General features: G+C 35.1%; 1 protein-coding gene across 2 annotated transcripts in view; it reads left to right on the top strand.

Annotated features, from left to right (window-relative positions):
• The window catches only part of lrch2 (leucine-rich repeats and calponin homology (CH) domain containing 2), a 212949-nt gene that overhangs the window by 156096 nt on the left and 31697 nt on the right, over positions 1–25156 (top strand). The window contains exons 8-14 of one of the 2 annotated variants that reach the window (XM_028815629.2): positions 351–453; positions 5793–5896; positions 6550–6617; positions 11391–11507; positions 18015–18095; positions 22876–22938; positions 24817–24868. In XM_028815629.2, coding sequence (XP_028671462.1) covers positions 351–453; positions 5793–5896; positions 6550–6617; positions 11391–11507; positions 18015–18095; positions 22876–22938; positions 24817–24868 — 588 coding nt within the window. The remainder of the gene's footprint in view (positions 1–350; positions 454–5792; positions 5897–6549; positions 6618–11390; positions 11508–18014; positions 18096–22875; positions 22939–24816; positions 24869–25156) is intronic. The other variant, XM_051934686.1, reaches the window with a different exon arrangement.

Genomic DNA, 25156 nt, shown 5'->3' with positions numbered 1-25156 from the left:
CTTTATATTTAACAATTAGTGGCATATTTTAATTGTATTAACAGATGTTAAGCTTCATTATAACTCTGTTTCTTTAAATGCATGTACAACGTTTTGAAACCAGATATATTTGTGGATCGTATACAGTAGTGTTCATTGATTTCTCGTCTGTGATAGCTCTCTGTGATGACCCACATCTTTTGATTTTACAGAGTTTTCTTTTAGTGTTAATGAAAATGAATATCAGAGGTTATAATGATGAATAATAACTAGTTTTCATTTAGTATTTCTTAAAGTGTTTTTTTAAATATGGTGTTATATTTTGCTTGTGAATATTATATGAAGCTTTTTACACCTGATTTTGTTTTCAGCCATCAGATGATGACACAATCAGTCTACATTCTCAGGTATCAGAAACCACACGTGACCAGGTGAAAACTGACAGTAATTCCATTGGAACAAAGTCTGACAAAGGTAGAGTATTTCAAAAGCAACTGTGTTATCACCACTTGTATTAGGTTACTGTACAGTAACACATTTTTAAAGATCTGCATATACTAGATAGAAACATTTATTAGTAAACTGCAAGTGTGCATGTCGTGGAATTAAAGGGGCAAGCTATCATTGGACACGTGTTAAATTCACTTTTGAAATCTTTTTAGGTGTGTTCGCATATAAAGTGCAATTTTCTGCCTCACTCCGCGCTGTCCGTGCAACGCGGCCACAGAGAGCTTAAACAACTCGGCACATCCACATAAAGAACGACAAGGGGTGAGCGAGCTTTCTTGAAGGCTTTTACTGGACGTACCTCGTTGTAAACTGAAATATAGACAAAAGAAACATAAATGTCATTTACAGGTGTACAATCAAAGACGTTAATGAATGATTTACAAAGCAATGCAGTACATAGCAGACAGTGTACATTAAACAGTAAAGCTTTAAAAGACACTTACAAGGTGAGTGGTTTCCACGGTTGGATCAAGACAAAGAGAAGCGCGTAGACAGAGGTTCAAATTGCTGCATAGCACAACTAACCAGACCCAGGGGTTTATATACGCTAAGGATACGTTTTGGACGTGACCAAAACAAGAGATAAAGGGGTGCCTACGTGAGAGACATGGATGTATTGTATTCAGATGTTTATTATGGGACCTACGTGCTTTACGTGAGTTTCATAGACTTTTATAGCGCCACTGAGAGTGTGGGACGTGACTGACTGGTGTGTTAATAAATGACAAGATTAAGGGGGAGCACAGTTCAACAAATAACAGTCTTAACTAACAAGATGTGGGGCAGAACATGCAAAGATATCAAATGACAGAAAACAATGTGTTAGGGTTTGTTTGCCTGCATATTTTAATTGTGACAAAATAAATATTATCTCACTTTAAGATAGAAAATGTTAGCATAGCATTATAATTGGGTGCAACTTAGTTACTAGATTTCAGAGTTGAAGCTTTTTCTGTTATTTATTTGCTTCATCAAAGAAACACATCACATTTTTTCTATATTTTGCAACAAGGGAATGTGTGTCATGTGATTTGCTCAGACTGACACTCTGCTGTTTGTACAGGCAGGCAGATCTATTTTGCTGACAGCAGTCTTTGGGCATGTAAAAGAGGAAAATGCTGTATACAACATACTCCTCAACAAGTAACCTCTCAAGATAAATCTGAAGCAGTGAACTAACTTGTAATTGTATTTCTCTATCTGTTAAAGATTGGCGACATTCAAGTGAAAGTTGCTTTGGGCATGACAGATTATAGTATCCATTCATCCATCCATCCTCAAAACCTACTTATCCAGGGTAAGGGGCCGCTAGAGCCTACAGATGCAGGAAGGAATAATCTCTGGACAGGGTGCCAACCCATTGCAGGGCAAACAAACACACACACATACATGAGGGGACGATTTTGCATCTCCTGTCTACCCAACCCATCTTTGTACCAGAGCAAACTCTCGTGGACCAACATGCAAACTCCACACAGGGAGTACCTGGGACAGTGACTCCCAGACTCCTTATTACAAGGCAGAAGTGCTACCACTTCACTTGACCACTGCATCACTGTGCACATAAGTTGTTGATTATTAACATATTTACATTAACTGTGGCTTTAAAAATTTAGGAAAAAATTTTCATTGAGATTTATTTTAGTAACATATTTCACCAGGCTAATCATTAAACCCCTCCAAATGTCACAAATACTTCAAGTTCACATTCACTTTGTTTTCTGTATTCTTCCATGGTTTGAAAGTAAACTTGAGGAACATGGCCAAATTTATATGATGATTAGGTCATGAATATTTAAAAATGGTGTTTTTTTAAAGCCATACATGGTTACTGGTTAGAGTGACGAGAAGTGGCTAAAAGCATGTGCACAAGCTCTTAGCTTTAATTTCATTTGAGGTTTATATAGGAACTTAATGTGGGACTTGGTGTATGTATGGTTTTATAAATCTGATTTTTATTGTGTATACTCTGTTTTTGCCTAGTAGCATAAGCAAAATTTTAGTATGGAGTCTAAGCAAGGTTTTATACAAGAGGCCCCAAGTATTAAAAAAGGTTATGTTTGCAAGTCTATTATGGTAATATATTGCAGCTGTAGCCTTCCAGGGGTGCATTAACAATGCATTCACCAACAACTGAGAGTTAGATAGGGTCTCTGTGGGGTTTGGTGGTCATCCTGATGTACTGTGATACACAATTGCTGTATTAATGTAGCAGTTCCTCCAGTAGACTACGTACAGTGCCATATGTAGAATACTGTCTGTAGTTTTCTTTTCCTTTTTATAAAAAAGACAAACTGTGCTAAAGAAGACTAATTCCAGGACTTCTTTAATAACTGGAGGAGGTAAATATTCTTATTTTTGTAAATATTTGACTTGATAGAAATCTTTAATGTTACAAAGATGTCAGTTAGAATGGATTAGAGCTATTACTGTAAAATTAACACTTCAAGAAGAACACAGGGGCTCAAATGGAAGTTGATTAAAGGAATATATCGCCTAAATGTTAATATGTATTTCTTCACTTAGAGAACATGGAAAGAATTGCTAAGTTTGATTACAAAATAAAGACCTTTGGTGATCTTCAATTTATGATTCAACAGTACTTTGCAGTAGTTGCGTGGAGAGGAAATATCAAGTTTTTTGTGATGAAAAGCCTTTCTACACAAAATGTAGTCAAAGTATAATGTATAACACATTATAGAACACCTACTGTATTTGTTTTACACTTCGTCCAAAGACAAAGCCCTCCTGAAACAACATAGCATAATCATTGATGTCCCATGGATTATCATTTAACAACTGTATGACTGCATGCAGTAATGCAAAGCAACTTGTATTATCAGCCATTGGGGTTTCATTTGATATTGACTACTGCCACTTGATGTACCATTCTGGAATAATAAATTGTTTCGCTGCAGTTATTTTTGGATTCATTTGATACTTAAGTATCACATTTCATCTTGCAAATTGATCACTGCTTCTGAATGTAACATATTACAGTTAAACACAGACCCACTCAGGTTTTCTTAGATGAAATTTTAGAGATGCTAGTTCACCTAACAGCATGTTTTTTAGATCTGTAATATCTTTAAGCAATGCCACTTTACTGTAGCAAACTTATATTGCACTTAGCATCTTTCTTCTATTAGCCTTTCACAATCCATATGGCAATAGCATTATACAAATAAATAATTATCTTAAAATTTGCCATGTCTACTTTGTATAACACTGTTTTCTGATTGAAAACAGTTGACGATCTTATAACACAGGAAAAAATAAATAAACAAAATAATCAGATGCCATCCTGCATTACTATCATTTTACAGATGGTTATTCTAGAATACAGTGGAACCTCGGTTCACAAACGTCTCAGTACACGTACAAATCGGTTTACGACCAAAAAGTTTGCCAAACTTTTGCCTCGGTTCACGGCCACACACTCGGTATATGAACAAGCCAGTTTCTCTTTCGGTTTGTGCGCGACGATAATTTCCGCACGTGTTGCATTGTTCTCTGTCAAATGTGCGTGCTTGCACTTGCGTGCGTGCTTTCGCTGTGAACTCTTTGTGCTCTTATTTCATTTTCCTTCAGGTTCGTACGCGCTGATTACTGTATTTAAGCACGTGTTCAGCCTCTCCCTGTTCATTGTTCTCAGTCAGACGTGCGTGCTTTACCTGTGAACTCTTTGTGCTCTACAGTATTTCGTGTGCTTTTGCAGTTAACCATGGCTTCTAAGCAAGTGAAGAGTGGTGAGAAGAAAGTTTTGCAGAAAATTGAAATCGAAGTAAAGAAAGAAATTATTGAAAAGTATGAGCGTGGCGTTCGTGTTACTGATCTTGCCGCCGAGTACAAGAAGTCAAAATCTACGATTTCGACTATTCTAAAGCAGAAAGAATCTATTAAAGCAGCTGATGTTGCAAAAGGAGTTACAGCGTTAACCAGGCAGAGGCCTCAAGTGCTGGAAGAGGTGGAAAAACTGTTGCTAGTGTGGCTGAACGAGAAGCAACTTGCAGGGGATAGCGTAAGCGAGGCAATGTTATGCGAGAAAGCCAGGAAGATTCATGGCGATTTGCTGCAAAACTATCCTTCTACGAGTGGCGAAAGTGAGGAATTTAAAGCCAGTAGAGGATGGTTTGAAAAGTTTTGCAAGAGAAGTGGCATTCATAGTGTGGTAAGGCATGGAGAGGCTGCTAGTTCCGACGCTGAAGCTGCGAAAGAATTCGTGAAAAATTTCACAAAATTAGTGGAGGACGAAGGCTATATCCCGCAACAAGTCTTCAACTGCGACGAGACCGGATTGTTCTCCACCCAGTTCCTCCTCACTTCATGCCAGAACTCGACTCATGCAAGGTTAGTTTTCTTGATGGTTTATGGTTAGTTTTTGTATTATGGATTTTTCAAATGTTAATTTTTCGGTTTGTAGTGTGAATTGTTGCAATGTTACTTTTCTCTTTTTTCAAATGTTCAGTTTTTTCCCTGTGCTTAAAACTCATTAAAAAAAAGTGTTTATAGCGAGTGGTTCGTAGCGTGATTTGTTGCAATGTTACTTTTCTTGGTGGTTTATTAAATTACAGATTTTTCAAATGTTCATTTTTTTTCCTGTGCTTAAAACTCATTAAAAAAAAGGTTTACACAGCGATCGGGTTGTAAGGCTATTAGCGTGAACTCCTGCAATGTTACTTTCTTGGTGGTTTATGGTTGGTTTTTAAATAAAGTTCGGATTTGTTCAAATGTTCCTTTTTTTCCCTGTGCTTAAAACTCGAAAAAAAAAAAAAAGTATTTACAACGATCGGGTCATAAGGCTACAGTATAGCGCGAACTCTTGCAATGTTAGTTTTCTCTGTTGTTCAAGGTTTTCTCAGTGTTATTCAATATTTTTACATTTAGTTTACTATTATGCTGTGCATTCTATGGTTTAATTAACTATATTTGTGCTTAAAAACTTAAAAAAAATATATATTTACATACAGTTCGTATGGTCTGGAACGGATTAATTGTATTTACATACAATCCTATGGGGGAAATTACTTCGGTTCATGACCAAATTGGTTTACGACCAGAGTGTTGGAACGAATTATGGTTGTGAACCGAGGTTCTACTGTATCTGCTTTTTTGCTGTTAAGAGTATTTGTATGTTGAAGAAGGGAATAAAATGACTTGAATTGTTGTTTTTTAAAACAGTAGCTTTAAATAAGAAATATTTTTATGGAAAGGAAGAACATTAAACTAAAATGTAAAATGTGCTTTTATATACTTATTTGACAATAACACAAATGGAAATATTGTTCCTTTCTTTTTTTAAGATCATGAGCCATATGACTATATTGATCCTAATGCAGAGGAAGACACTCCTATATCAGAACCTGGAGATGTGCAACTTAGTGGACCATTTTTGTCTTGTATGAAGGTATTGAAGCTGATTGTTCATAATTATACTTGTGGATTAAATATACTATTGTTAGCAAACACAATGATATCTAGTTGTTACATATAAGCTTCCTTATACGGGAAAAATTTTGCAGTGTGAGTATTATTATTTAATTATTGTATATTCTTCATTAAAATGTAATGAGTTCTGTGACATTAAGATGAATTCTGTCTAAAAAACACAAAAATATTTCATTTTTACAAATAAGCATCCTACTGTGGAAAAAATTCCAAACACTAATCAAACATTGTCGTATTTCATATTGTTCATTCAAATAATTGCTGCCATTTTTTAATGTTTAAAAAAATATGTGCTATTTGGTCCTTTACCGTCAGTGAGAAAATAAAGTTTATTAAAATGGTAAAATGCTTAATTTAGATTATATAGTCCTGTGTCTGTTCCATAGGAAAAAATAGATAGCAAGTCTATTTTATGGTTGTAATTGATGATTATGAACACTTATCATATAGAACAATTAAAACAGTTGTTAAAAGACTGAATAAAATAATGGGCAATTCAACAAATTATAAATGTAACTAATAATGAAAATTACTGGAACTCTTATGTAATTTGTGATAATCAGATGGTAAGGAGCTCAACAATCACAGAATCTTGCTTATTACTTTTTTTAGGAGCTAGGAAGAGTGTTGAGCAAATCACATCAAATTGAGGAGACTGAAGATTGGAGAGAGGGCTCAAGGTAGGATTTGTAAAAATGCAAAGAAGAGGAAAACATATTCCTTTCTGTACATGTTAGGCAAATCATATGTAGAAGATATCATAAATGTATTTCAGTACATTACTGTATGCCTGAAATTTATTTTTATCAATTGGTTCTGATAAATGGACTGGAAGACCTAAGGAAAGAGGAAAGTCCCTGCAATAGCTGTCTGTTATGCAGTAATATGTAAATATCAAATTCATTTTACCCCTCTGCTGATCTGAAAATATAAAATGTGCAATTTGTCTTTAGTTTTTCTAAGAAACATCAGTTATCCGTTACCTAAGTTACTTATGACTGTTAAAGTTAAACTGTAGTACATATATTTTGTTTTGATCAATGTTCTGAAATCTGGGATGATTTTTACAGACAATTTGGTACAAGGGATTTGTCATATATGACATCTTTTCAGCCTTTTGTTATAATGAAATTAGTAGGCTCTATAGAAACCATATTTCTATATCATACAATCAAACTTTGTTATTTGCTTATTTAGTTGACACCTTTATCCAAGGTGGCTCATAACATTTGAGATACAATTGGTTACATTTGTTTTTGTTTTTCCAGTTGGAACACAGGCAGATGAAGTGACCTGCTATTGGTCACACTATGTCAATAGCAGGATTTGAACCCAGGTCCCCAGAGTTAAAGTCCAATCCCTTAATTACTATGGGATGCCACACTCCCACATACTGTATAGTGGTGTATGGGCAGGTACAGCAGCCTCATATCCAACAGACTCAGATATGAAAATCAGCTTTTTTTACACTCTGTTGGAAAATAAAGTATGTGATTGTATACTGTACATGGGAAGATGGTTAGCCAAATGTGTTCAATGTAGAATAACTTTGTATGTAGGTTTAGGTTCAGGTGTTCAGGTGACTAATAAAATTTGCATTTCTGAAATTACACAGCAACACAGGTATAGACAGGTAAGTTGTCTATGTGTAGTACACTAATTAGAAGAACAAGAAGTGCTGAAAAGGTGCCAGTTATTTAGAAGCTTTTCATTACTTAGCAGTGTATTTGCATAATTGTGAAACTTGTTTTTCCAAGTAATACATACTTCTCCTAAACCGGATGAAAGAAAAGCCAAGACAATGTTACATAAGACAAAGACTGAAGATTTGTTGGTGACACTAATCAAGAGTTATACTTTTATAGTATACATCTTAGGGCTAAACACTTTTGTATTATTTTTCCTCAGGTTTTCTGGCCTTTAACACTAGAATCCCTGAAGCCTACAAAATTTTTTGCTATTCCGAACCACCTTCATTTTCCTTGCAGCTTTTTATCACTGCGCTAATTGCCAGCTGAAAAGCGCTTTTGTTTTGTAAATGTGTCAATTAGCAGCATGCAGCTGCACTCACCCATTCTTCATTCAGCCAGCCGAAGCCATCACACAGCAAAATTCTCACATTCTAAATCTGTGCTGATGACACGAGGTGTGAGGCAACAAAAATTGTACACAAAGCTAAAACAGAAATTTTTTTCATATGTTATTGTAATGACGACATAATGTTGATGTGAAGTGTACAATGTGTAAAGACTAAAGTCCAAATATCAAATAAACACGTTCACAAACGTTATAGCTTTTACTCAAGAATAAAACTGAATAAAATTAAATCGTTCAAATGAGTTGTGGCTATGAATGTGGAAAACTGAAGTCCAAATATCAGTTGGGAAAAAAATAAAGACGTTTCCTTGCATGTGTGTATTTGCACATTTCATTTTCAACTGGTTATATTTGATAGACAAGCATGTAACACAGTTTAAATGCAGCCCTCTTGCAGCCCTGCACAGGTGGTGCAGTGCAAAGAGCAGCTACCTCACAGCCAAGGAGGTCATAGGTTTGAGTCTTAGGTCCTCCCTTTGTGGAGCACTTTGAGTAGTGAGCTATGATTCTGTTCTCTCTATTATAAAAGAAAATCTTGAGACGAGACAAAACTATTTCCAAGAGATTTTTTCAAGTTGGTAGATGGGGTCCCACCCTCCTCTCAACCATTTCCGGTTAACGGCCCACGCCCACGATCCTCTTACCTCTCATTCGTGTGAATGCTTTTGTCAGACACAGTTCCTGCACTCTCAGCTCTTATCATTTTTATGTTTTCCTCACTTTCAGTTCCCAATAAAAGAAAACTTATTTTGTCCAAATCTTATTGAAGAATTTCATCCCAAAGGATTATCAACAGAAGAAATTAGTACACGGGCAATCCTAGCACAGAGAAACGATTAAGTCAAACAAATTAATGCGAAATTTGTCGATCGGTTACACAGCAAATTGGTTAAATGCGTATCAATAGACTATGCTTGACAGTTGGTGGTGAGGGTGTGGAAGATGAAAACATCAACTTACAATATCCCGCAGAATATCGACAACCATTAACAACGTCTGGTCTTCTACCGGCCGAATTACTGTTGAAAGAAGTATGTGTTGTAATTTTATTGCATAATTTATGTATGAGTGATGGACTATGCAATAGGACAAGATTAGTTGTATTCAAAATTGGTTGAACAATTCTCACGTAAAATTTTAACAGGCGACAAGAAAGGTAATGTAGTACATCTTCTGCTTATGACATTAGACACCAAAAGAGATCTTGTTATGCCATTCGTATTAAAACGTTTACAGTTTCCCGTTAGAATAGCTTTTGCTATGACAATTAACAAATCATAGGGACAAATATTCAAAAAAGTTGGTTTATTTATTAGAGAGAAAAAATCGATATTAACTCATGGGCAGTTATATGTTGCATTGTCACGATGTAAGTCCAAACATGGAGTCAAAATTCAGTGCGATACTGACTAAAAGTTCATTCCAAATATTGTTTTTACTGAAGTTTTTGCAGTAAAAGTGTAAGTTTAAGAAATATTTGCGTGTTAATTTCAAAGCCAATTAAAATGAAAACATGTAATGCAACAAATACCTCTAACGGAACATGAAACATAATTTTCTTTCAATTTATTATGTTTTACTATTTTATACTATGGTTAATTACTCACTGTAATGTAAAATAGTTAGTTCTATTATGCATATGTAACAATTCCCATGAAAATAACAATCTTTTTAAATTGTACATCCACTTCCCGATACACGAGTGGCAGAGCCACAAAGTGGCTAGCGTGGAGCGCCCACCTGGGGGTTGGCGAGCAAAGTGAGCAGGGGGCAGAGCCCCCTAGTTATTATATAATAAAAACATTCATTTGATTTGAGTCTGTAACAGTTGGTGTAAGTTTCTGGTACTTGTAATTAAAGTTTATTATCTCCACAGACATTGCAGTGTTTGTTTGTTCAACAAGATACAGTGGAACCTCGGGTCACAACCGTAATTCGTTCCAAAACTCTGGTCGCAACCTGATTTGGTCATGACCCGAAGTAATTTCCCCCATAGGATTGTATGTAAATACAATTAATCTGTTCCGGACCGTACGAGCTGTATGTAAATATATATTTGTTTAAAGATTTTTAAGCACAAAAATAGTTAATTAGATAGATATACCATAGAATGCACAGTGTAATAGTAAACTAAATGTTTACTTACTTCTTCTGGTCACTCCAGCTCCTTGATCGCTCAGCTGGAGCAACCGCTTCCTTCTGCCTCACCGAGTGTCAGCCAAAACACCCCTGCTTGGGCTCTCTCTCTCTTGCTCGCTCGCTCTCTCTCTCTTGCTCATGCTCTCGCGCTCTCTCTCTCTCTCTCCCTCTTGCTTGCTCGCTTACGCTTTCTCTCTTGCACGCTTGCTCGCTGTACAGGGAATGCACAGGGAGAAACTGAACACGTGCGGAAATCATCGCGCGTACAAACCGGAAGGGGAACTGGCTTGTTCGTCACCCAAGTGTGTAGTCGTGAACAGATTCAAAAGTTTGGCAAACTTTTTGATCGTAACCCGATTTGTACGTGGTCCAAGATGTTCTTGACCCGAGGTTCCACTGCACCATGAAGAAATTATTCACCCACGATTGTGTGTCTGCTTTATCCCTTCAGTGCTAACTTTTGTGTTTGTTGTCTGTATAAGGTAGTTTGTTATGCAGGCAATCACTACTGGTCATTTAGGACCAAACAAGTTAAATGAACTTTTGCATACTCAACTGTGAGACTTCAGTCTAGGTCAGTTTTTTGGGTATGTGTTAAGGGCTTATTAGGATAGCATTAGGAGATGCCACATATTTTCCTTAGGGTCACTGTATTTACCCACCTGCACTAAAATATACAACTAGGCATAAGCAAAGACACCTAAATGCTGTTACTTGCATATGTTTACTAAATACACTGCTGGAGGAAAGGCAGTTTGTTCCATTAATTTTATTTAGCAGGTTGCTCACTACATTTGTCAACTACACTTTTGCTTTCTATATTGTATATATATGTATATGTATATGTGCATTGCAGGGCAGGGTTGCAAGCATGCATTCTTATGGTTATTTTTTTAATATTTAAGGTGACACGAGAGGATGTTTGTTATTTAAAAAAAAAAATTGCACTTAGCATGTCCTGTTCAAGAGTCTGGTTTTGTAACTTAATGTATTATGAGTAAAAAGTAGAACAATGTTGTCCAGAACTGGCTGCCATTAAGAGTACAAAATAAAACTGAAATATCAGTAGTACAGTAAACTGTGATACTCATTAAAATGCATTTTTTTGTAATATAGATAAAATTTGATTACAATAGCAGATATCTTTTTTTCTTCATTTGCAAGGTAATGTAAGTTTATTATGCATGAAAATTCATCACTTTATATTTAACTTGTAGTTCCCCTAAAGAACAACAATGTACTGAAGAGGAGGAGGAAGAGGTAGATGAGCTGAAAGAAGTTATTGATTTGCGGAAAGTAGCTGTTCAGCTGTTGCAGCATGAGAAGCAGAACAGGTATGAGCTACTTGATCATTGCTTTTGGATATTGGTAAAGAAAATTAACTTCTTTGTGATGAAAATAAAAACAATTGGCCCAGTATTTATATTTAACAAGGTACAGTACTGGGAAATGTCTAGTATTCAGTCAATGAATTATATTAAAGTATTGATTCTTAACTACATTTTAGGTAAATCTCTCAAGATGTAGTAGTTAGGAAATTCAAGAGGACATATCATGTTAGGGAATTCTGTCAAATCTGATACATTTTGGTAACATGTTCGAGATGTGCAGATGGGAAAGCTGCTTATCTATCAGTTGAGGCAAGAGAAAGAAAGTCATTATTATAGTTGCATACACAGCATGACATTTTAAAACTCGTAGTCATATTTTGTGTTACCAAGCAAGGCACAGTTCTAGTCCATTACAGTGATCATTCATTCTGTCCCTTTTTTAGCATCCTTATATAGTCTAGTCAAGTGGTGCTCAGGCTGCACATCTGGTGTGCTGCACTGCATGCAGTTTTCATTAGCACCATTAATCAGATAGTTATTCTTGCCCTGTTTGAGCATTCTTACGGGATAACTAAATGCTTTTGGCACAATGCTCATTTTACTGTATAATCTCCTTCAAATGTCATCGACATTCCGCCAGAATGAAATGACAACAATTATAACTTTTTGTACCAGTGTGGAAGAAATTATTACCTTAAACATATGTATATGTTTATATATCCTCGAATAACCAGAATGGAGGAAGCTTGCCCATTGCGTCTTTGATTTCACATTGTGAAGAGGGATACACTCCATCTCAGCAGCCTGAGAAGAAATGGTCACAAAGTAAAGATAGAGAGCTATATTTGCAGATAACAGTTGAATTTACAGTGCTGAGCAGTGCTGAATTAATGCTTACTCTGATTGGTTCAATAGCTTGCATACACTCTGATTGGCTACAAGGAATTAAGTGTTTTAACAGAGAGCATTAACCAGCTTACATACCCCAAAATAAATGTCTCACTTCTACTACATTCTTGATCCCTAAAATATTTTTCAGTACTTCTTGAGTTCCTGAGTGCGTGACATATGTCAAGTCTTACTTGATTCATGACAGTCAGCCACCTTCTTGTTCCTTGTTGTTAACTTCTACCTGTCTGGTTTTCCTGATATGCTTAAACAAGTTTCTGATTTTTATTAAACCTTTGTGCTACGTCTAAGATAGATGCAATATTATAACGTGGAAAGCATACCAAAACATTTTATGCGCAATAATTATATTACCCATAAATGACTACATGACCACTGAGTCTAATTTTTCTTCCATAACCGGTCTGAATTTTGAAATTATAGCAATTTCATCACAGTAACCACACATCTTCAGTAACCACATCATCACTTGCAAAGTTTAACCCACAGAAGGCTTCAAAGAGATGTAAATAGTTGGATTGCTTCCTATATTTTCAAACTTACATTTGATTGTGCATTTTTAGGGTAAAGCAGAATTTAAACAACTTTTTTATAAGGTTGAACTCTCCTTAAACTGTTCCTGAACTTTAGTTTAAATGTTCAGATCTGAGGTAACAGTTTAGACACATGACATAATAACTATCTTGTTGTACCTTCTGCATCTAAAAATACAGTGTCCAAGACATTTCCTGCTGAAGACATAAGCCTAAAATCCAACTTCAAGGAGAAGTTAGATGATGCTATTTCATTGACTGTTGTTTAATCTCAATTTCAAAGTGATGGATCCATATTTCATCCAAGGTGTCAATCTGCTTACACCCTCAGTGTTATGTATAGTAGTGATATAGGCTCTATTTTATGTCACTAAGTATTTACACATTGAATGTATATTTGTCATGTATGTCATATATGTGTCATGTATTGGTACATTCATATTATTTATTTTTGTTTCTGAATCAAATAAGAAAAGAATACAAATTGGCATTCTACCTCCCTGTCTTTTATCTGATGTTGCAAGAGAAAAAAACACAACACTCAGTTTCATCAAAGGAGAGAAATTCAGAACAAATGTCTTTTTGCTCAGTTTTGTGATTGACAGTTAAGCTATATGAAAGTCAACAAGCACAAAATTGGAAATCCTAAGGCATCAATAATGATGTTAGTACCTCTTTTGTATACTGAGAGTTTAGCTTTCTGGTTATAATCAGCTTCTGACTCCAGAAATTTTAAAACTTCCACTCCAACGTAAGTACAGAATATGCTGTTTGTAACTAGCATTTATAGGAGATAATACTGCTCTGTAATGAATGCATGGTAATTAATCTACTATATAATAAAGCACTAAGGAGGTGTGTGTGTATATTGTCCCTTCGAGCAATATGATTGGTCAGTTTGGCTTTGGTGATGTGTTTGAAAGAGGAAGTGCAAGTGTTAGATGCATAGGACACACGCTGAGAGAGCCACCTTCAAAGACAGAAAGTATAAAAGTGGACAGGAGATTAGAAAACTGCCTTGAAAATGAAGACAGAGTTTGAGAAACAGGCTTTATGGGAATGCATTCAAGAGAGGAAGCGCCAATGAAGAGAAGTTTAAACACACATGAATACAGAGGAGAGGTGCTGAAGGTATTAAAAGCTGAAGGGTAAAAAATAGCAAATATTATTAAATTATCTTTTGACCGGTAATCTGGCTAGTACTTTATAATACTGAAAATTTATCATACTGGAAATATGGGACCTTTTCAGCCTCATGGGGAAAGAATTAATGGTAAGCTTTGAGAAATGTTACGTGACATATAAAATTCCTGTAAAAATGTTATCGCTTTGAATTATTGCTTAAATAGCATGGCAGCCACTTCCGTCCAACTTGGTCATGTTAACATTCTTGTAAAAGATTTGTTTCAATTGAAGTGCATTTGTAGTTGTCTTATCGGCGTGTTTGTATTATTTTTTAGCCACTAAAAAACCTTATAGATGTCACTTTAGAATTTGTGGTCCTACATATTAAATCACTTAAAACTCAAGTGTTGGAATCAGACAAGAGTCAGAAAAGAATTTTGTGACTCTGTCACTCTACCCAACATTATCAGTGTAAACAGATTAAAAATACGTGAATAGATGAATATTTGTGTTTTATCAAATCTATTTATTCAGTTATTCACTTATTATTGACTAATATAGTATTACAGGTAAATTTAAATTCTGTACGTATACATGCACTTTCACTCACTCGAACCAGATCAATTTGCAATCAGCAAAGAACATGGCAGCATGTCTTTGAACAGTGGATGAAAACCGTTATTTCTGGAGAACATCCTTATTTCACAGAGAAACCCCTCAAACCAGCACTAAACTGGTGCAAACAAGGTAAGATGGCATAACTGTACCACCCTGCTGTATTTTTCAAATCACAGCAAAAATTAATCAAAACAGCCTCGACATGCCTGGTTTTCATTGTAATGCTCAAAATAGAAACCGAAAGAAAGCAGTTATCAAGTTGTAGAAACATGCTTTTGTTAGAGTAGAGGAGGAATCCCTTAAATATTTGCATTTTTAATACAAAAAAGGTATCAGTTTTTTTTCAGCATATCATAGTTAACACATAAATAATAAATAAAAGTTGTAATTATGGGCAGTTGACAGACTGATTATTAGTTAAGACACAGAATTAAATTTGAAAAAAACTGGAACACCAGACTGCTTTCAGGTATGCTCATGATATGCTCTGTACAACAAAAAAGCATACTTTCCTAAATTATATATTTACTCCAGTCATATTTGTAATCACCATCCATTTATTCAATTATATTATGAGATGTAGTACCAGTTATTTAGACATTGTACAAGATGATTTATGTCACCATTCATTACCCCCTTCATTTTCTATTACAAGTGCAGAAAACACATAATTCTGGATCTCAAATATGTTAACATTCTCGAAACCGCTTAATTCAGTTTTGGGTTCTCCAGTGTAAGCATATACAGTATTCTAACAACACCAGGTAGAAGTCAGAAAACAGCTGTAGACAGTGTGTCAATCCACTGAAGAGATCACTCACACACATATCCTCATTCACACTTATAAGAGTGAATTTAGATGTGCACAGATTTGGCATGTGAGAAAAACTGGTGTTCCTGGAGATAAACAGGATTCTGAATCGACGAGGGAGCAGAGCTAATCACTGTGATACAATAATATTTCCAAAAATATTTATTGTACAATGTAAATAGTGGACTTTGTGCACTCATGAGACACCCCTAAAAGAGATCTAGGAGGCCATAAATGTAAGAGTAACCTGGGCTCAACCATACTATGATGGGGCTCAACACTGCCTTCTAGCAACTTGGTGGACAGCTAATATCTTACTGGGAGGTCCCCACATTCCTGTACTATGATGTTTAGGGTTTTGCAAAACCATGTGTTCAACTTGTAGTGCCTTGATATGGACATAAATAAGTTAATTAAATGTAAGAAAACACAAAAATCACATGAAAGAGTTGGTGATCCACCCCTTATACTTGCAGTGAATATATGAAGTACATCTTTACAAACAGGAGTCTAAAACAGAACAGAAGAAACAGACAAAATGGCTGTCATATATAGTCAGAAAAATTAAGTGATGAAATAACAGAGTGGCATCTTGGGACCAGAAATGACATCAGGAGTAGGTGGGTTTTTGGGACCGAAACAGGACGTGGTGTTAGGTTGTCTTCTGGGATCAGAAGCGGTTTTAGGTTGATGGATCGTCAGTTGTTCTGCAGAGAAAGAGGAGAAAGAGTTAGAGGACAGTGCCAACCCCTGATCCGGTGGGAACATGCACTTATTTGAGTCCAGAAACTGTCTCCTAATGTTCTCCTGTGTTCTCTTCAGAATCTTTAAAGTCGCTTGTCTGTGTGCAGTTTTCACGCTTAGTGATGTAATTAATTACACCACAATGTGTAATGTTTAGCAGCTTGGAAAATAATCGTCCAGAGAAAGTGATCTCAACATTTATGAATTTTTCTGAATCTAAAACAATTTGAGAGTTATACAGATGTATCTCAAAGTAGACTTCCAGCTATTGTATTCCTATTAGTTGTCTCTTTCAGTATTGTTTTACAGGTTACTCCTTTACCAAAATTTGAAATCAAGATATCCATTCTACGTCCACCTTCTCACACAGGAGCATACTGATCCTGTCAAGGCTTCTAGAACTTTTTGGTTTCATATTCAAGTTTGTATTTATTGTTGTGTGGACAGAGTGGAATGATATTCTTACTTACTGTACATGTCTGATCAACTTGCAATACGGCGTTACTTTCCCGTGCCATGATCAGCAACAGTCAAAATTCTGATAATGTTACTGGTACTATTGTTCTGTGGAGAATATTTTAAGGTCACAAAGTGAAGGTACAGGGATACAAAGCAAACGTTTTATACATGTCTAATGAAGCCAGCTTACTTTTTCTTTTTTTTCCATGTGGAAACTATTTGTTTATTACCACTCTTGTGATAACTTTTGTCAAATCATTATTTTCACAATCCCTTTACAACACATTCTTATGTAGACTCCTGTTAGGTTAAAGGGCTCACAGCATTGCTTTTTTATGCAAATGCAATAAGTGACAGGCTTTTTTGTTACAAAATGAAATGTATTCAATGTGCTGCACATATGTACAGTCAGTTTTATGTAGTCCCTTTCAAAGTCCTAGTATACTTCTGTAACAAATATAATGTTCACAGATATTTTGTACTAACCAACTTCGGTTTTTTTCAATCAAAAGAAGTTGTAGACCTTTTATAACAGTTTATTTCCAGCAATGGTGTGTCACCATCCTGTATTAGAACAATTGGGCTGGGAAAATAAAGCCATGTTCAGCACTTACTAGTAAACACTGGGGTCTTAGCATTCGAAGGACTAATATAATGTAATTTTTATCTATTTTTTATATAAATATATTTTTAAATATAATGAAAATAACTGTTAACTATTAAAATATGTTTTACTGAGTCTTCATTTTTACAACATTTCTCATGTATTTTGAATTGGATTTCCATTATCAGAAATTCTGTTTGCTTATCATTTGTTCAGCCAGTTTCTGCAATCAGAAAAAGTGATGGACAGTGCAGAAATGCACTGTTGTATACAATATACATTGTAGAGTGCATCTCATATGCTCATTACACTAAATCATTAGATCAACATCAGAATTTCTTACTGTGTTTGCCCTGCAAAATTAGTTGACAGTTTAACTTTACTTAGGACCTCTTCAAACATGCCTAGCAGGCAAAGTCAGACAGTGAATTCTGAAATACAGAAAAATCCTAGTTTATATCAGAAGTAGACGGTAAAATAACTGTTTTCCTTCAAACCCATGCTGTTTGGCTTTACTCATTCCTGATTGCTGTTTGCCTTTGTGTTACTAGTAGCTTGTTATTATTTAAGTATTTTTTCTTTATTGAAGCTGCATGCCTGTCCTTTAATTTTTTTCTGTACTAACCAACTTCTGTCCTTTCCCATCAACATCTTATTTCTCTCTTTCCCATTCTTGGATTTGATTATTATACATAATATGAAAACAGACGGCGACCATTAATTTGTAGAACAACCTTCAGCAACAACATAATCCAGCGGAGAAAGGCTGCAGGACGTGGAGCACAGAGGTATAGGATTACAGCACTCAAAATTGAATTGATTCATATGAAATATATGATTTGTTGTAACATAATTTATAGTACCGTCCGAATTAATGCTCTCCAAACTTAAATATTAACCTTTCATTTGAGCTGTCTTCCAGCATAAATGCATGTATTTAATTAAAATAACTGAAATGTCTTTTTAAAAACTGTTTTCTGTATATGATCAGGTCATTTGTCAAATTTTGAACTTTCTAAATACATTTTACAGATAAAAACTAAGGTTGTTGTTGAAGCAATCAACTGCTGTTTAATTGCTTAAAATAATTTCTTTATAGTTATCTTACATGAAGTATAATAAAAGATTTTAAGCATATTCTTTTACAGGTGTTTAATATTTTTAAACGTAGCACCATTTCTAGTGAGCAGTCTTACAATATGCTTTACATGACAAAGACTTTGCTATCTGGAGTTCACCATAGCAATTTGTATAACTACTAGCAACAGGCCTACAGATGACTCTCTTATTTTGACAGTTTTCAAGCAGAAAATGATTTAGTTACAAAATATATTGCAAGTATTCTGAAAGTTGAAAGTTTCTTTAAGGGCTGAAAAATATGCCCCTCTCAAGCTAATTAAAACAATCAAGACCATGTTTATGAGAATATTAAATATCTTCTAAGAATAACCTCTGACAAATGTCATGGTTTATATAAACATTTTATTCATGTCTTTAAATATTTCAAATGTACTATTTCGATGTCTCTGGTGATGAGAAGATTATTAACCTTTATTTAAAAAAATTAAAGCACCCTGCTTTCTTTTTTGGGCAGCATGGTGGTACAGTAGTTTGTGCTGCTGCTTCACAGATGCAGGATCCTGGGCTAAAATCCTGCTTCCTGTTGTTGTTCATGTAGAATTTACATATTTAGCCTCTGTGAGTTTTCCTCCCACATCTATGAAGAAATGCAGGTTAGTGGGTGTGTACAGAAGTGTGCTATGAACTGGTGTTCATCTATTTTTGATTCTTGCCTTAAATTTGATACCATTATGATACACTCTGGCCTCTTGTGACCCTGAATTGGATTAAATGGTTCTGATAATTTAATTTTATGCTTTTACAATAACATGCTATTATTCTGAGCATTGCCCTTCCCCAGTAACAAATGAGTAATCAGTGATAACATCGTTCATGCAGTTAATGTTGTTTGAAACAGGCAGGCAGGTGCTGTACAGACTGTGGAGTGTTTGTACATTTCAGCTGGAGAATGGAAACCCCTCACGATTTATGCACATTTAAATAGGGCATGGTACTAGAAGTGGAATGAGATGGAACAGTGAGATTACACCATCTTTGCTTGGCTTCTCATTTATGAAAATTTAATGGCAGTACCATACATTGACTGGTAGTAGTTCTGTGTTCAAAAACAGACTTTCAAGGAAATTCCTAACAAAAGTTGATGTTACTTGTGTCTACAACAATAATGGGCATGAAAGAGACATATAGCATCAGAAATCAAAACTGATTGTATCTTACCAAGAAAGGGGTATGAAGTGATTCAACCCATTTCAATCCATTTACATTGAATATTGATTAACTGATTAGTTAATCATTGAATAATAATTAATTGATATGATTAATCCCAGGGAGTATAGTAAAACCTCCATGACTAAGGGATTTAGTGTGCTTTTCAACAAAGAACAATGGTGGTGACCCAGTAATGGTATAAAGTGTGTTTTTGGAACACAGTTTAGGTCTTGATGTAGGTAAATCATATGACAGAATGTTGCAGAATATCAGAATGTAATTCCTGATTTGGTGCTTTTCTTCAAGGCATCTTCTTATCTATGTACTACTAGGGGACTCTGCCCCCTGCTTGCTTCACTTGCCAACCCCCAGGCAGGCGCTTTAAACAGATTGTTATTTTCATGGGAATTGTTACATAGGCATAATAGAACTAACTATTTTACATTACAATGAATAATTAACCATAGTAAAAAATAGTAAAACGTAATAAATTGAAAGAAAATTATGTTTCATGTTGCGTTATACGCTTTCATTCTGTTTTTCTGTTTAGCTTTGAAATTAACACGCAAATACGTATTAAACTTACACTTTTGCTGTAAAACTTCAGTAAAAACAATATATAGAATTAACTTTACTTCAATATCGCATTACCTTTGTTGTCGCCTGTTAAAATTTTACATGTTAGAATTGTTCGACCAATTTCCAATACAACTAATCTTGTCCAATTACATAGCCCATCACTCATACATAAATTACGCAATAACATTATGATACATCCTTCTTTCAACAGTAATTCGGCCGGTGGAAGACCGGACGGTGTTAATGGTTGTCGATATTCTATGGGATATTGTAAGTTGATGCTTTCATCTTCCGCACCATCACCACCAACTTTTTCAGCATAGTCTGTTGATATGTATTTAACCATTTTACAGTGTGACCGATCGACAATTTTCGCATTAATTTGTTTGACTTCATCGTTTCTCGGTGCTAGGATTTCCTGTGTAACCCTTCGGGATAAAAGTTTTCAATAAGATTTTGACATAATAAGTCTTCTTTTATTTGGAACTTAAAGTGAGGAAAACCGTCTCGTCTCATGATTTTCTTTTATAATAGAGAGATGTGAATGTGTTTTGTCAGCATTATAATCTCCTACTGTATAAGGCTAAGGAAGATGGTTCATAAAACATAACTGTGAACTCATCATTATGCAGTGCCCTCCCCTGAGACCAGATCTTAGTTCAATCAAACATCTTTGAAATAAGATGGAATAGGAGTAGGTTATACAAATCACAGAGTTGACCACCCACTGAAATTGAACAGCTGCTGGTTATATAGGACAATTTATCTGGGCTGAGATTTACACCTTGTTGAGTGCGTGTTCTGACAAAATTCATCCTGTTAACCACTATCTGCTTGAAGCCTGTTAAATTGAAAGAAATTATATGATGTGTACATTTACATAGTCTTATGAAAATGTTTGGAAACCCTCTTGACCTGCATAATAATTTACTCTACTTTCAACAAAAAAGATAACAGTGGTATGTCTTTCATTTCCTAGGAACATCTGAGTACTGGGGTGTTTTCCAAACAAAGATTTTTAGTGAAGCAGTATTTAGTTGTATGAAACTAAATCAAATGTGAAAAACTGGCTGTGCAAAAATTCGGGTACCCTTGTAATTTTGCTGATTTGAATGCATGTACATGTAACTGCTCAATACTGATTACTTGCAATACCAAATTGGTTGGATTAGCTCATTAAGCCTTGAACTTCATAGACAGGTGTGTCCAATCATGAGAAAAGGTATTTAAGGTGGTCAATTGCAAGTTGTGCTTCCCTTTGACTCTTCTCTGAAAAGTGACAGCATAGGATCCTCAAAGCAACTCTCAAAAGATCTGAAAACAAAGATTGTTCAGTATCATGGTTTAGGGGAAGGCTACAAAAAGCTATCTCAGAGGTTTAAACTGTCAGTTTTAACTGTAAGGAATGTAATCAGGAAATGGAAGGCCACAGGCACAGTTGCTGTTAAACCCAGGTCTGGCAGGCCAACAAAAATGCAGGAGCGGCATATGCGTAGGATTGTGAGAATGGTTACAGACAACCCACAGATCACCTGCAAAGACCTACAAGAACATCTTGCTGTAGATGGTGTATCTGTACATCGTTCTACAATTCAGTGCAATTTGCACAAAACATCTGTATGGCAGGGTGATGAGAAAGAAGCCCTTTCTGCATTCACGCCACAAACAGAGTCGCTTGTTATATGCAAATGCTCAAATAAGACGAGCCAGATTCATTTTGGAACAAAGTGCTTTGGACTGAGACAAAAATTGTGTTATTTGGTCATAACAAAAAGTACTTTGCATGGCATAAGAAGAAAAACCGCATTCCAAGAAAAACACCTGCTACCTATTGTCAAATTGGGTGGAGGTTCCATAATACTGTGGGGCTGTGTGGCTACAGGCAAAATTACATCAGTCACAAAGTTGAAGTTACACAGAGGTTGGATATTCCAACAATACAATGACCCAAAACACAGTTCAAAATCTACAAAGACATTCATGCAGAGGGAGAAGTACAATGTTCTGGAATGGCCATCACAGTCCCCTGACTTGAATATCATCGAAAATCTATGGGATGATTTGAAGCAGGCTGTCCATGCTCGGCAGCCATCAAATTTAACTAAACTGGAAAGATTTTGTATGGAAGAATGGTCAAAAATACCTCCATCCAGAATCCAGACAGTCATCAAAGGCTATAGGAGGCGTCTAGAGGCTGTTATATTTACAAAAGGAGGCTCAACTATCAATGCTCCTGTCTAATTTTGTTATGATGCATATTGCATATTTTCTGTTAATCCAATAAACTTAATGTCACTGCTGAAATACTACTATTTCCATAAGGCATGTCATATATTAAAAGGAAGTTGCTACTTTGAAAGCTCAGCCAATGATAAACAAAATTCCAAAGAATTAAGAGGGGTTCCCAAACTTTTTCATATGACTGTATGTGAGAAAATGTAACAATTTTAGTACATGAATAACAGATTTGGGGTACATTTTATGAAAGCAAGCTCTTTAACTTGCAGATAAATTTTAGAGATACAATTTTATAATCACCTTTAAAGCCAATCTTCAGTTTGTTAAAGTTTTTTTTTTTTTTTTTTTTTTTATAAAGTAAAATTTATTTTTGGCTGACTGTTATGGAGAAATTGTGTTAAGGGATTTTGTTCTTATTCAGTTAAAACATACAAATAATGTACTATTTCTTTCTTTCTTCAGATTTCTTAACCAGACTGGCAGCAATCTATGCAATAGACAGAGACAGTTCTCAGACTGTAAAAGGTAAGCTATAAACACGAAAATAAATAGCCATTCTTACTGATTCACTTCGTCTTTCTCCAGACACCAAGAAATTCATTGTGTTGTACTCTCTTAGCAGAAACGTTGTTTGATAAATAGACATTTTTAACAAATTGCATGTAGTGTCTTAACACCGCTACCACATAGTCTTACACTACTTTTGTTTTATCAGTGAGTTTACCTGAATGCAGACAGTATACTACTGCTGGTGAATAAATAATTTAAACAAATACTGAATAGTAATTTTCTACATTGTCTTTTACAAAATGAAAAAAATATTAGTAAAATGAATTAGGGTATCTAGTGCAACCCGCAGCATTTGTGTTTCATTTTTATCGGTCATTCATCATGGATAAGTGTATACCAGAGTTATTAGGACTTCCCACATTGACATTTTAAGCAGACGGATAAGTCAGTGTTCTTGTCCATAGCTTTTTAGTTCAGTAGCACTTTCTGTTTATGTGGTGTTTTTCTGTATGGAAAGCAGTGCTGCTTATATATAGCCAAGAAATTGTGCCAGACCAATGTATACACATACTGAGAAGGAGTTAGAGGAAGTACACAGACTATTACCGGCACCCAGCTACTTTCTGTTAAGGATATATACAACACTTGTTTCCCCAGATCAGGTTTTAGTGTCTAAGTTACCTTGACCAGTTCTGTGATCTTGGGGAACTTGCTTTCCAGAAGTTTCTGTTTTTTTCATCTCCAATCCTGCTCAGTGAGGAACTACTATTTGTTTCATATTCTTTAAATTGTGAATGATCTGTAAACCTTTAACTGTAATTTGAGTTTTATTAATGATGGCACTAGTTACAAACTTTAGGAACAAGAAAATATTTCAATATAAAACACACTCTAGTACAATATTGTTATAAATATATTTAAGAATACTGTAGAACAGAATAAAACTTGTTTGCCTATTGGTGAATATTTTTCTTCAGTAATTTGCTTAGCATGTACATAGGTTAATAGCATAAATAAAATATTTGACTGGGTATGTTTGGTAGAGATGTAGATATACTGAAGTGTATGTCTTGTTATATTATGCTGAATTTGCGCCAACTTTTTCCTCTATTCTATTATATTTGTTTCTCCCTCCAATAAATAATGATGAATACAGAAAAGAAGAAACCAATGGAAATGTTATTGATGTTGATTGAGGGAACTCAGCATAACCCTAACCGTAATTTGTACTGCTGAGGCATTGTAATAGTAGACAGGTTTTTGAAATTTACAGGCATGCAATTATGGTAAAATGGCATTGCATCAGTCTAGAATTGTAAAAAAAGGGCAGGCAGTATGGTGTAGTGGTTAAGGCTTTGGACTCCATACATTGAGTTTGTGAGTTCAAATCCTGCTGTTGGCACTCTGTGACCATGAGCAAGTCACTTGATCTGCCCGTACTCCTATTGGAAAACCAAAAAAAATGTAACCTGTTGTATCATAAATGTTGGAAGTCACCTTGGATAAAAGTGTCAGCCAAGTAAGTAAATGTGAACCTTGTACAAGCTCGATTCTGTAGATCTGTGCTGCCCTCTTGTGGTATTAAGTCTGTATGCGCAATACATGTCATCATTTCTCTGCTGTTGAGTTTGAGAATTTAATGAAATGTATGGAAACTAAATGATATTTTGGATATATGTAGACACTCTTTTTTTTATATTTTATTGGCCATTGTAAGGAAATTTTTATTACCATACATCTTTTTAACAAGAAAGACAAAGTGAAAATTATGTATTGTTTTGTATAGGTGTTCACAGGATTTTTAATAAACAAATGATCCATAATTTTGTCAAAAGTTAAAAATTATATGTATATGTTAATGTAACCAGCACTGGGTATTTTCATTTACATTAGTGCATCCAATGAAGACGAAAGAGGAACAGCAGACTCCTCATGTAGCTGTCAGGTATGTTCCAACAAGTGTAAAATTACATTCATTTTCCTTTACACAGTATTCGTTGCTGTGTGATGTTTAATGGGATATGTATTTGCAAAAACTAAAAAATATTTCAAGATATAAATTTAATAATTGTTCCCTTTTTAAATAACTAATTTAGATATGATTTATAAGAATAGGAATTCTAAATTGTATTGACACAGTGGTGTAGTGTATATCCCAGCTTCTTTACAGTATCACATCCCAGTGTTTATGTGCCAGTTACACATTCTCCCTTACGAGTTAATTGGCTACATA

Source organism: Erpetoichthys calabaricus, chromosome 12 (assembly GCF_900747795.2).
Source record: "Erpetoichthys calabaricus chromosome 12, fErpCal1.3, whole genome shotgun sequence".
Lineage (NCBI taxonomy): Eukaryota > Metazoa > Chordata > Cladistia > Polypteriformes > Polypteridae > Erpetoichthys > Erpetoichthys calabaricus.
This window is presented reverse-complemented; position numbering and strand designations above follow the sequence as displayed.